This window comes from Passer domesticus, chromosome 3 (assembly GCF_036417665.1).
Source record: "Passer domesticus isolate bPasDom1 chromosome 3, bPasDom1.hap1, whole genome shotgun sequence".
Taxonomy (NCBI): domain Eukaryota; kingdom Metazoa; phylum Chordata; class Aves; order Passeriformes; family Passeridae; genus Passer; species Passer domesticus.
In genome coordinates this window covers 75,437,035-75,451,241 of record NC_087476.1, presented here as the reverse complement: position 1 = coordinate 75,451,241, position 14,207 = coordinate 75,437,035, and the positions used below count along the sequence as shown (strand labels likewise).

The 14,207-nt window shown below is 40.1% G+C and overlaps 1 protein-coding gene across 5 annotated transcripts in view; it reads right to left on the bottom strand.

The window, feature by feature from the left end:
• Positions 1 to 14,207, bottom strand: part of PDE10A (phosphodiesterase 10A) — a 194,349-nt gene that overhangs the window by 53,058 nt on the left and 127,084 nt on the right. For all 5 annotated transcript variants that reach the window (XM_064414063.1, XM_064414059.1, XM_064414061.1 and 2 more), the window contains one exon: positions 4,084 to 4,224. In XM_064414063.1, coding sequence (XP_064270133.1) covers positions 4,084 to 4,224 — 141 coding nt within the window. The remainder of the gene's footprint in view (positions 1 to 4,083; positions 4,225 to 14,207) is intronic.

Here is a 14,207-nt window from a genome sequence, read left to right as displayed (position 1 = left end):
GGATCCTGTCTTTTTATTTCCTAACTATTTAGATGTTTCTGAGGGTTTTTATCCAAATTGCCAGTTTTGTAGTTCTTTTAATTATTATTACAGGAATACTCCAGCAGAGAATTCAAGAAGTTTGCTGTGTTTGGAAAATCTTTGTCTTGACAGAAACTTCAGAAGGATTCAATTATTTGCTAGTTTAATTAGTTTGTAACCCTAAGGTTTCTTGTTTATAACAGTTGTTTTTAAAAGCCCTGTTTAAAAAATGTGTTAAGTGACACTCACCAATTAGAGTTCGGGCTCTGGCCAAGTTCTAACTCTATTTGGATGGAGTGACTGACAATCAACCCAGATGTTTTCTGCATCAAAAAGTATTCAAGTCCTTTTGACTTGGCAATTTGACCATCTATGACGGCTGACCCATTTTCAGAGGTAATTTGGAGAAACATGAATCCGGACATGATTTCTCCAATTCTCTGTCATTTTAAAGTTTGTCAGCTGTCGCAGACTCTGGGATAAAAGTTCAGTGTTATAGTGTTTAGTAATTTTCTGATCTTATATGTGTTGTTAATTGTGTGTATTATCTAAATTAATTCCTAATTACTCTTATCATTACTCTTATCTTAACATTTCTTTATGTAACATTGCAAGATGAAACCAGGACCCATTCTTCACCTCCAGGATTTTGAGAAGATTCTTTAGTCCTGCAGGGATGTGGGATTTGTTTGTGTTTTAACAGGTGCCCTGTCTCAGCTTGAAAAGGAAACGGGGGAGCTCAGGGTATTGGAGTGGCTCTCTCCACCGCTACAGCAACAGAGAACTGTGAGACTGAAAATTGAAATGATTGCATCCCTCATAAAGAAAGGACGTTTTAGGGCAATCCAAGTTACAGGAGCAGAGCCTTCCACAATACGATTGCCCATCAAAAAGGACACGCTTGACTGGTATTTGGTGAACTCTGGGGAGCTCCAGGAAGCCCTTTTAGGAGCTGGAGCTGTCGTGGAGACTAGGAAACTGCATCCTAGTCCCCTCCAGTGGATGACAGAATGGGACTGGATAACAAAGCCCATTCGGAGTTTGTCACCATTAAGGGGGGCTATCACGGCCTTTACGGACGCTGGTAAAAAGTCCAGGAGAGCAGCCGTGACATGGAAACAGCAAGGACAGTGGCGACAACATTTGTTAGATGCAGATGCCAGGGACAGTCTACAGACATTGGAACTTTTAGCTGTAGTATGGGCAATGATGAATTTAAAAGGTCCTTTGAATATTGTGACTGACTCCCTTTATGTAGCAGGAGTAGCTGCCAGGGTACTATACTGGGGGAGGGGATATCTTTGTGTTTCGTCTCCAACAGGACCCTTGTGGATCCCCGCAAAATGGACTCGAGCTGTACCAGATGTTCAGGACCGTCGCGGCCTTGCCACCGGAGGACAAAGAGAAGGTGCACAACAAACTGACGCTGATATTGCGACCCTATTTGCAACGCCTCCAGCCCTACTCTAATGACGCGCGACATACCTGCGTTCATCTTCCTGACGATTGGATAGAGTGGTGTCAGGACCTTACGGTAGAAGTAAAAGCTCCTCAATCACAGCCATGCCTGGACTGTGGGGACAATAAATGCGCTGCATGGATCGCGCTAGACTGTGGAGGCTGTAATAAGGTGTTTTGGTTGGAGCAATCGACCGTTCGGCAGAACTGGTGCCCAAGCTGCCGATTCTCTTGGAACTTGCAGAACTCGTGGCAGCGAGCACTAAGGGACTTCACAGGGCTTGATTTGAGAGGATCATTAGGCTTATATGAAGCCCCGGAGCAAATTATCTTGGCATATGTTACTTGGCAACTTAAGACCTTGTGTGAGCGAGCTGAAACAGGTAGTAGTAGCCACACTTTTACCTGGAGGGGCAGTGAAAAAAGCCATGAATTTGGGCAAGCAATTAGGCTGCTGGGCCAAAGACGAGCTGAACGCCACCTCCCAGGTATTGGACATGCTGTCTCAAGATGTACAAAGTGTAAATCATGCAGTATTGCAGAATAGAGCAGCAATCGATTTCTTATTATTAGCTCAAGGCCATGGTTGTGAAGAATTTGAGAGTATGTGTCGTATGAATTTATCAGATCATCCTGTATCAATACATGCAAAAATTAAAGAGCTCCAGAAAGGGTTACACGCCCTGAGAGAGGATGATGGATTGGGATTAGAAGGATGGTTAAAGAGCCTGGGACTAGGCCCTTGGCTGAGAATAATGATCATGTATGCTATAAGGATATTAGGTGTCATAGTATTGCTAATGCTTGTATTACCATGCTTGCTTAATTGCATACAAAGAATAGTGAGTCAGATGATGAAAAGGGCTTGGAAAACAACACTTCTAGCCCAAAAAGAAAACAGGGGAAATGTTGAGAGCTTTGTAACAAGCTGGCTCCAAGCTAAAGCTCACAGTGAGATTAATTTGACCAAGATACAGAATGAAGGGAGTTGCTATCCCAATTAAACTGTGTCCTTGGCCCACGGATGAAGTAATGCACAGACACAGGTGGTGGAGCAAATAGCCTGGGAAAGTGGAATAGTTATACTAAAAACAGCACGTAGTTAGCTGATAGCTAGTTAGCCAATGGTGAGCTGGGATTTTGCACTATGCATGAGCTAATTAAAAGGTGTATAATAATCGGTGATTCGGGAATAAAGATGAGACTTGTCGATCATCATATGGTGAGCAAGTCTTCCTTCTCCATCATCCTCCCACAAAAAAAGGTCTGGCAAGTCTACCTTTCACGCGTTTCCCTTTCACTGTTGAGAAGCTTCTAAAATCACATGAAGGCAAATCATCTCACCAAAATGAATCTTGCTCTTTGGTCAATGAATCACAAATATTAAACCAACAAAAAAGTTCAAAACTCCTCCTCACTAACCCCATGATTTTAGTAAGAATGTAAAATCAAAATACAGAACTCTTGCATGTAAGGATATCATTATCTTAATTGGAAACTACCAGTAACAATTTAAACCCTTAATTTAACTGAAAAAATATACCAGCACATAAAATCTTAATAGTCCAGAGTGTGTAGAAAGCACTGACTATTACTACAGGGAAAGCAGTTTCTGCCTTTTGGATTTGTGGCTCTATTTAAGTGTACTTACATCAGGCATCTGGCATTTTTTTATAGTCCAGTTTACCCAACTAAGGTAATATATTTTTTAACAAATAATTTTGTTAAAAGTAGAGATGGCAATGTCGTCTTTTTTTTTTTCTTTTCTTTTTTTTTTCTTTTTTTTTTTTTTTTGGTCACAGTATTGAAAAAATTGTTATTCTGGACAGAACTTGAAAAGACAGGAAACATTGAAGAGATGAAGAGAGAAGAAAATGTAAACTTCCTTGGTGTTCTTATAAAGTGCTCACACAAAGTACAGCTTAAATACCATTTTCATAAAATTGCACAAATGCAACTAAAGGATGAAGTGTTTTAAAAAAATGAAAAAGGACAGACATACAGAGTGCCAAGAATTATCAGAATATCACCTCAGGAAATTCCAACTCCTGCTACAGAAAAAGGCTTGAATTTTGATATCGGTTACATTACTGCATTTTTCATGTAGATCTACTGATTCTATCAGTATTCTAGCTTTACATTAGAGTATGCAGAGATGAAAATCTTGTCTAATAACCAGAATTCTAACTGACATTCTAGTCAGTGTGAGTCCTGTATTAAAATTAAATCAAATTTTCAGATTTGATTGACTATATGAAAGTCTTATGTGGGCTTAATATTTCAAGACCAAGAAGACAGGAGTTTTGATTGGTCGTTTTTTCCCAAGTGACTGTAGTTCCATCATGTCCTTTACCTGACAACCAAAAAAAAAGGAAACTAACCCAAACCCAAAGAGAAAAAAACCCCAAACCTTTAAAACTAGAAATAAATTAAATATTCTGCAATTATTCCATCAGCTAATCCAAACTCAGATTTACTTTCTTTTACTTATCAGGACAGATGTAAATTCTATCATTAAACATTCATCTCAATAAACACTTCAGCATCAAAGCATTAATTCTAAGAACTTGGTGCAATATCTCATTAAAAAAGAAAGGTTTTTACCCCCAGAATATCTTCTACTAACAACGTTTTTCTGGATCTGGCTACATAAGCAGATACCGTAGTGCCATGTGCAATGGGCCCTGCAGGAATGAGTCGTGGGTGTCCTTCTTTAGCTCCTGGTGGTGTAAATACACACAGACTCTAGTTAGAAAGAAAAAAAGAAAAGAGAAAGAAAGAAAGAAAAAAAAAAAAAAGCAATTAGAAAGCATGATTACTTCTACAGTTCTTGCACAACCTATGTAGAATAAAGTAGATAATATAGAGAAACACGGCTTTCAAAGGTGAAAAGTAGTTGAATAAACTCCACTTAATTCTTCTGAAATCTTAGAAAATCCCACTCTAAAGTCATCCAGGTAACTCCTGAACAACTCTTGTGGAGAGCAGTGGATGACTTAAGTCAATTGTTATTTATATCAGGGTAGGCCTGCATTTACTTTAAACTCATAATACACAGCATACAAGACTCACACATGAAAACATTATCTTGTAAGAAAAACATGATCTTTTTTTTTTATCTAGGATGCACTAATTTATTGCAATAGGAAATACTCAAAAAGTAGAGATATTTAAATTTCTTGTTACATTACACCAGAGATATATGACAATGCCATACCACAATGTATTACTAACATTGCTCTTAAGAATGGCCACAGGTTGTGCTGCTGATTAATTTTACTCTCAGAATTTGCTTTCATTAGGGCTGCAATCAGACAGGAGTTGTTTTCTAGCATGGATTATTACAGGTAAAATTTGAGTACGGAAATTCAGCATCTACTATCAGCTGTAGAAAATGAAGTGATGATACAAGGTGCATCCTCTCATAATTCTCCCATGCACACAAAGATGCATGGTCTGTTATAAAGCTCTAGTACTAAACAATTCCAAAAAAACCCCACACTGAAATGTTCAGAAACGAAAGAGATGCAATATAATGCACCATATGAACGTATTCCTGCAGTGATGAAGATTCCTTAGCTGTAATGGATTACCAGCATGCTGGAAGGAGAAAGCTGGGACTTTATGCTGAGAGGAAAAAATGGTCAATTAAAAGAATGAAATTCATAGCCAAAACAAGATTGAAGTCTATTCAAGAAGAATCAGTAGTCCAACAATTAGGGTGTTTAGTAAGCTCAAAAAAACCCACTCAAGATTCTGACAAAACCAGTACCTGAGTACTTTGTTCTTAAGCAGAAAGTCATTCCCAAACAATTCAGCAAGACAAGAAAGTGAGTGTTCCATCCAGTAATTCATTTGCTAATATGTGGTATAGATGAAAATTAAACTGTCTTAAAAATAATAAGAAAATAGAGCTGCCCCAAACTATTTCAGCACTGACAAGTGATTTTTTCAGTTGGAAGGAAAGTTGTTCCTTCCATGGACTAGCTGCTGAATATTCACATTATTTACTCCATTTTGATGTCTTGCACTACAGTACAAGCACAAGAAATCACAGACTTTTCTGTTTATTCTATCCTAAACCTGAACTTTATTCTTCACACTCATTTATGCTCACAGCCTCTTTGTGTGGCCTATAGAAGTAAGATACACTTGAAAAGTCAGAATGTTTATTTTCCATATGAATTACAAGAATGCGATTTAAAAAAAAAGCCACATCCAAACAATCAAAACCCATCAAATCAATACATTGAATCTGTCAGAACAATCCTACTCAATTTACCAGAATAAAAATCTCCGTTTACTTTCTTGCTTATAAACTAATAAAGATACATATAATTTTTAAATAAAAGCTTAGTTTCACAGCTGCTTGCCTTCATAAGCTTCAGTTCATGTTTTTATATGCACTTAAATAGAATGAAAAAGAACATTTTACATAACATAGCCAAGAAAAGCACACCATGATCTAAAAAAAAAAAAAAAAGAAACCACAGATCTTTGTTTATATAGATCAGTGTTCTGGTATAAAATATTTTCCAAAAAATAAAAAAAAAAAATAGAAAAATATGAAGAGTATAGAAATACTGAAATAAATATCATAGTCAGATCTGCTATACTATATTCTTAAGATTTACTACTTAAAATATACACTTATAATAGGAACAGTAACACTAAAAATGTGGTTTCTGTTACAGAGTACTGCAAAATGTAGATATGCAACACAATGTTAAATGTCTGATTGATGCAGCCCAAGTAGCGCAATGAGTCAAAATCAACAGGACATCAGAGAGCAAAGCTGATTTTGCGGATGATGCCAAAGAATAACTCTTGTATTCACACCTTCTTATATGTTGCAGATACATTTGATTCTTTTTGCCAAAGTATCAATGCATTACATTTAGCAAACTAACTGTGCTATTTAAATTATGTTTATAAAACGTACTTTTCACACTCGTCTCCTGAGTCATGCCCAGCCCTAAACATAACACAATGCACAAATCTTTCTCTTTGCAGAAAGAGCTTCTCAAAACAAGAAAAAAATGGAAGAAAACCAAACAGGCACCAGAAAATAGAGAATTCACTTCTCCCACACCTTTAGTGGCCAAAAACCTGTGTTGACATTATGAAGTATTGCCTGCAAAGGCTGCTTTCACCAGCACAGTCTTTCCTGTGTCCTTAAGTATCATTTTGTCTGGGAAACCCCTTTGTTGCTAACGCAATGAAGTTCTGCTGTGAACAAGTTTCCCTATGCTGGAAAAAGTTTGTGAACATTATTTTACTTCCAGCTTCTTCAGAAAAGAGTTTTGCAGAAGCAATCCCATTCTGCTTCTAAGGAAAGTTGCAAACCTGTGGTTAAGGGGTCAGTGATTGAAAAAATCTTCCAACTACCCAACAGGTTCTAAATTTGCCATTATTCCTCCTGACTGCAGAGGCAGAAATGACTGGGCAGAACAATTGATAATCTTATCCTAACCGTGCAGCACTATTAAAAAGAAAGGAAATTTTTCTCATAACCATATATGAGCTGAAATTAATCCATAAGCTTCTACCATTCCACACTGACTTTATACACGCACCTGATAAATTGCTGTGAGTTCCATATTTGATGAATTTAAAACTGAATGAGTTTAAATGTTTATTGCCAATTAATTATGTAGAAGTGTCTTGAATAAAAGACAGCAATGGCAAGGTCAGCCAAACAAAACAAAGTAAACTGTGCTCTGCTCTACTATGGCATGTTACTGAAATAATCTCTGAGGCACCCCACAGACACAGCTTTATGGGAATTGCTAAAATTAACACTGTCAAAAACGAGCAGGTTTTTCACATCACCAATCCAGCTCACTTCTTTTTTCTTAAGAAAATACTTATGAAATTAAATGTACTGCAGTAATGTTTAAGCACTGGTGGACACAGACAAATGTTGCAAAATTCACTGTTCCATCTTGGTGGTATTAGGCTATAGGTATTAGGTTGAACTCAATAATCTCAGAGTTTTTTCCCAACTTAAAACATTATATTGATTCTATTCTATAACCCATGTTTCTTAGGCACTCTAGGTATAGACAACATATTGTTGTCTCTAAAATATTTTAAAAATACTAATGTATATACTAGCCTGCCAGTCTACAGGAATTCAGAACAATGTACTATAACTATTTCTGGAGGGATGTAAAGATGACAACATCCTCAATTCATACATAAACCCACCAACTTGACTTTCAGACACATAAGATCAGTATATAGTCAAGGAGCCATAATACCATGGCTTTTTGTGCTCTTTCCTTGGTACTATGCACTCAGTCTAGTAAAATCATTAAGTAATTTATCTCGAATCTCTTACTGTGGCTGAAAAAGCCTTTACTCCTCACTTCTAACAGCTAAGAGCAAGAACATGAAGAATTACACATTAAGGTGTTCATCTTGTCATGCTGGTGTCATTTGGCTCTATTCTTGGTTTTTCTAGTGAAAATCTAATGCTTGATGGAGACAGCAGATTAAAATCCCCATAAAAGATAACATGAGTAGTAGCAGCAAGTCTCATAACACAATAGCATCCACAACACTTGGCAGATATTATTACAGCACTAAGAAAGTAAGAAAACTGCAGCTTTCAGTGATTTCAGTCTTGGGCTCTTCTAATGAAGATGACAACCACAAGTATAATTGATGCTCTTTTTCTAGTCACTGTTGTATGCAGTTTGCTGGAATCCAGCTCAACACCAAATCCTATCTCACAAAAACTAGAAACCATTCAACCAACTACATAAAGTATGTCAGGATTGGAATGAAGCTGCAAACATGTACATATCATCATTATCTTCATTATCATAATTTCACAAACAGTTATTTCTTCTTTTCATATAACTACTTATAACTAAGCAAATGACAATCATAAATCAACTTTTCTAAAATTTCCTTGCAGAAAAGCAGTCTGGATAAGAACATGGTCTAATGATTAAAATGAAGGATAAGTGCTTGTCACACATGTGATAAGCATTCTGCTAACAAACTATTTTGATGTTACAGGTGACTGGCCCTTGATCTAGTTTCTTCCACAGCACAATCTGCTGATAAAACTGGTCCTAAAAATGCTTCATGGGAAATAATTTAAAAGTCAACAGACATTAAATGAAAGCCTTCATACCAAAGCATTAGTATGTGATTTGATGCTTGAGAGAAAGAAAAAACTAAAGAGAAAATGGAAATTGATCAAGCTGATATTAAGTGAGTTTAATGGCCTCTGGTGTTCAAATCTGTTTCTGTTCAATAACAGCAATACCTTTGTATTCTTGATAAAGGACAACTTAAATGTAAGACCACACAACTGAATGATAAAATTATCTGCAGACATTTACAAAGGCTGTACCCTAAGGCCTGGATTTTTAGCAAGAATAAAGCACATCATAATAGGCAAAGATGACCAAGAAAAACAAACAACATAATTGATTTGGAAATTATTCACAGCCAAACCCCTGGCATTTCTTATCTGGCATAGTTGAAGTAGTAGCCCAATACCACCATGCTAAAATCTTAAAGAGCTTAGGTAATTATGTCCTGGGTTTAAGCACAAGTGCAGCAGTCTCATTGTATGAGGCATACAGGGATTAAAGAAAAAGAAAACACCAGTAACTACCACCATCGTTTGTAAAAAACTTGTTTCCCTTGCAATATATCACAGTGTATTAGAGGAGACTTGCAATTTTAAGCCACATAGTATGCACAAATGTTGGGTACTTGTGAAATGAAGATGGTGCACTTATACTTACTGTAGAACGACTAACAGTTGGGTTTGGTTTGTTTTTCTTTTTTTTTTTTTTGGTGGGGGTGTTATGTGTTCACCCTTCTGAATAGTATCAATTTTTAACTGCACTTAACTCCTGGAAACTTTCCAGTTGGTTTACACGAGAAAAATACCACGAGAGTTATAGAAGTTCATTGACACAGAAAACCAAGCTGACATGCCTCCCTACCATCTCTTCCATTTTAAGGCATGTCAGCTAAGCATTTTTCTCAAAGACATTTGGCCAAACAGGTCCCAAACACTCCTCCAGCGATGAGGATCCCTGAGCTTGCACAAGCAACAAACTGTCATGCTTCTTTACAGGCACAACTGAGGAAGGTTTCCCAATGCCAAATCAAGCACACTGCTTCTTGCCCTACACACCATAGGTATTAGAGATTATTCCTTTCCTCTCTGCCTTATCCAGGCATATCTTCACCCCTCAACTTTCTTTTCTTTAGACTAAGCAAAACCACTTCTTTTTTTTCCTGACCATTCTCTCTGGTCTCTTCTGAACTCACTTCAGCTCCTCCTATTCTTTTTTTTCCTTAAAGTGCTGTGTTTACATAATGTTTTATTCCATCTGGGGCTTTACCAGTAGAGAGAGAAAAAGGAAAAATACTTTACACTAGGACTAGAGTTCTGTTTGTGGTACATAATAAGAGTATTTTTTGATAGGGCAATAATTATTGCAGACTCATTTTTACCTTCAAATTCAATGAAAACCCTTGACTCTTTCTCAGAGTCATCAACTGCCCTACACAGAGAGAGGCAATATGTGGAAAGCTGGGCACTTTTCTTAGCTGAATCATTGTCTGGTTTCTTCTGATCATGTTCCAGAGGCCATTCAGAAAGCCATTCAAGAATGGGAGGTGGAGCTTCCTTTGTTCCTGAGTGACTAATTATAAGAGGCCTCTGGGGAGCATGATGACCTGAAGCACAGCAAACAGGAGCAGGCAAACAGGGGTGTGGTTATGGCGGTTTGCACAGCAGTTTGCGAAGGCAGGGCAAGCAGGCAGGGTTGCAGGTCTTCTTGCTGTTAAGGTGTGCTGTGTGTTGTTTAGGTGTTTCTGTTTGGCTGCTTGATTTCAGGCTTTCTGCTAGTAAAGGTTTTAGCACAGTTGAAAACTGTGGCTGGTACAACTGTATGTGACCAAAAAGGATGTGTCTGTGCAGACCCATTCTTGCCTGGAGTGTTTCAGCTTATCCGTGGTTTCAGGGGGTGTTATGGAGGAGGCCTGCCTATGGTGTGAGCAGGTGAATGACCTCCTTTCACTGGTAGCTGAGCTTAGGAAGGAAGTTGAATGATTAAGGAGTATCAGGGAAAGTGAAAGGGAAATAGACTGGTGGAGTTCAGCCCTTACCTCTTTAAGGGACGCCCACCAAGAGTCAGAAGACTCTATGCCTCTCACTCTCAGGCAATAGAAGGGCACCTGGTAGATGAAGGGGAGTGGAAATGGGTCTCTGCTTGGGCAGGTAATAATAAAAATTCCTCCCGACCCCCATCCCCTAGCCAGATGCCACTTCAGAATAGGTAGGTATGAAGCACTGGATCTAGAGAGCCAGCCACATGATGTAGAAGAAAATTATCTGCCCACCCAGTGAGTCTCCCAATTATGACTCATCTGTAAGATGAGTCATAACGGATCACCACCTCTAACATCAAGAAGAAAAGAAGGGTAATTGTTGTGGGTGATTCCTTTCTGAGGGGAACAGACCCATCCCACAGGGAGGTCTGCTCCTTCTCTGGGGCCAGGTGACGAAATATCACTGAGAGACTTCCTGGGCTGATTCAGTCCTCTGATTATTACCCACTGCTGATACACCAGGCTCTCAGTGATGAGATTAGAAAGAGGAGTGTCAAGGTGATTAAAAGGGACTTTAGGGCACTGGGTCAAGCGGTCAATAGGACAGTGGCACAGGCAGTGTTCTGCTCAGTCCCTTTGGTGGCAGAGAAAAATGATGAAAGAAATAGGAGAACTCACATCATTTAAGAAGTGGATCAAGGGTTGGTGTCATCAGCAAAATTTTTGATTCTTTGATCATGGAGCAACTTTTACAGCACCTGCTCTACTGGAACCAGATGGGATACATCTCTCTGTTAAGGGCAGAAGGTTTTTAGCTCATGAACTGGCAGACCTTTTTGAGAGGGCTTAAACTAGGTCTAAAGGGGGAAGGGGTTGCATCTGGGCTGTCTGGAACCAGGCCCAAGGCCTGAGTTAGGAGAGAAATCAGCAGCCCAGCCAAGGTGCATGTATACCAATGCACACAGCATGGGTAACAAACAGGAAGAGCTAGAGGCCATGGTGCAACAGCAGAACTATGATGTAGTTGCCGCCACAGAAACATGATAGGATGACTCACATAGTCGGAGCACTGCACTGGATGGCTACAAGCTCTTCAGAAGAGACAGAAACGGAAGAATAGGTGGAGGGCTAGCCTTTTATATGAAGGAGGCTTTTGATGCCATAGGTATTAAAACTTATGAAGATGGAGTTGAATGCCTTTGGGTAAGAATTAAGGGGAAGGCCGACAAGGCTGATATCCTACTGGGAGTCTGTTATGGTCCACCCAGCCAGGAGGAAGAGGTGGACAACTTATTCTACAAGCAGCTAGATACTGTTTCAGGATCATCAGTCCTTGTTCTTGTCAGTGACTTTAACCTACCAGACATCTGCTGGGAACTTAATACAGCAGAAAAGAGGCAATCCAGGAAATTTTTAAAGTGTATGGAGGACAACTTTTTGTTCCAGCTGGTGGGCGAGCCTACTAGGGGAGGGACTATGTTAGACTGCTGTTTCCAAATAGAGATGGGCTGGTGGGAGATGTAGTGGTTGGAGGCTGCTTGAGGCAAAGTGATCATGAAATTGCAGAGTTGTTGATATTTGGTGGAATGAGCAGGAACACAAATAAGACTCTTACATTGGACTTCCAGAGGGCAGACTTTAGCCTACTTAGGAGACTTATTCAGAGTTCCTTGGGAAGCAGCCCTTAAAAAACAAAGGAATTCAGGAAAGGTGGGTGAGCTTCAAAACAGAGATCTTGAGGGCACAGGAACAGACTGTCCCTGTGTGCCAAAAGATGAGCCGACGAGGTAAATGCCCAGCTTGGACGGGCAAGGAGGTTTTGAAGGAACTTAAGAATAAAAGGCGGATGTATCATCTTTTGAAGGAGAGTCGGGTCTCTCAGGAAATATTTAAGAGGACTGCTAGAGCATGTAGGAAAAAAATTAGGAAGGCCAAAGCTCAGTTTGAACTTAAAATGGCAACTTCTGTAAAGGATAATAAAAAATGTTTTTACAAATATATTAGTGGTAAAAGGAAGGGTAAGACCAACCTTTGTTCTTTACTGGATGAGGGAGGGAATTTAGTAACTGCAGATGAGGAGAAGGCAGAAGTGCTTAATGCCTTCTTTGTCTCAGTCTTTAGTAGGAAGACAGCTTGGCCCCAGGACAACTGTCCTATTGGGTTGGTTGATGGTGCCAGGGAACAGAATGGTCCCTCCATTATTCAAAAAGAGGCAGTCAGAGAACTTCTGAGATGCTTGGATATTCATAAATCCATGGGACAAGATGGGATCCATCCCAGGGTGATGAGACAGCTGGCAGATGAGCTTGCAAAGCCACTCTCCATCATTTACCAACAGTCTTGGCTAACTGGCGAGGTTCCAGATGACTGGAAGCTGGCCAATGTGACACCCATGCACAAAAAGGGTGGGAAGGAGGATCTTAATAATTATAGATCAATCAGCCTGACCTCAGTACCAGGCAAGATAATGGAGCAATTTAGACTGAGTGTCATCATGCAGCATCTAGAGGATGGCCAGGGTATCAGACCCAGTCAGCATGGGTTTAGGCGGGGTAGGGTCATATTTGACCAACCTGATCTCCTTTTATGACCAGGTGACCTGCCTGGTGGATGCAGGAAAGGCTGTGGATGTTGTCTGTTTGGACTTCAGCAAGACCTTTGACACTGTCTCTCACAGCACACTCCTGGAAAAGCTGGCAGCCCATGGCTTGGACAAGAGCACTCTTTGCTGGGTTAGGAACTGGCTGGATGGCTGGGCACAGAAAGTGGTGGTGAACAGTGCTGCATCCAGCTGGCAGCCAGTCACCAATGGTGTCCCTCAGGGGTCTGTGCTGGGGCCAGTTCTGTTCAATAGTTTTATTGATGACATGGATGATGGTATTGAATCTTTCATTAGTAAATTTGCAGACAACACTAAGCTGGGAGCATGTGTCGATCTGTTGAAGGTAGGATGGCTCTGCAGAGAGACCTGGAATGGTTGGATAGATGGGCAGAGTCTAACAGGATGAAGTTTAGTAAGCCCAAGTCCCGAGTCCTGCATTTTGGCCACAATAACCCCCTACAGCGTTATAGGCTAGGGATGGTGTGGCTGGACAGTGCCCAGGCAGAAGGGGACCTGGAGGTACTGGTGGACAGCTGGCCAAACATAAGCCAGCATTGTGCCCTGGTGGCCAAGAAAATCCTGGTCTGTACCAGGAATAGTGTGGCCAGCAGGAGTAGGGAGGTCATTCTCCCCTGTACTTGGCACTCCTTGGCACACATTCTCCCCTGTACTCAAGGTGAGGTCGCACCTTGAGTACTGTGCCCAGTTCTGGGCCCCTCAGTTTAGGAAGGATGTTGAGAACGCTTGAGTGTGTCCAGCAGAGGCTGGTGAGGGGCTTGGAACACAAGCCCTATGAGGAGTGGCTGAGGGAGCTGGGCTTGTTTAGCCTGGAAAAAAAAAAAAAAAAGGACACTCAGAGGTGACCTTATCACTCTCTACAACTTCCTGAAGGGTAGTTGTAGTCAGATGGGGGTTGGTCTCATGCTCCAGTCCTCCAGTCAGCAACTGACAGAACAAGAGGTCACAGTCTCAAGCTGCATCAAGGGAAATATAGGTTAGATATTAGGAAAAAGTTTTTCACACCAAGGGTGATTAA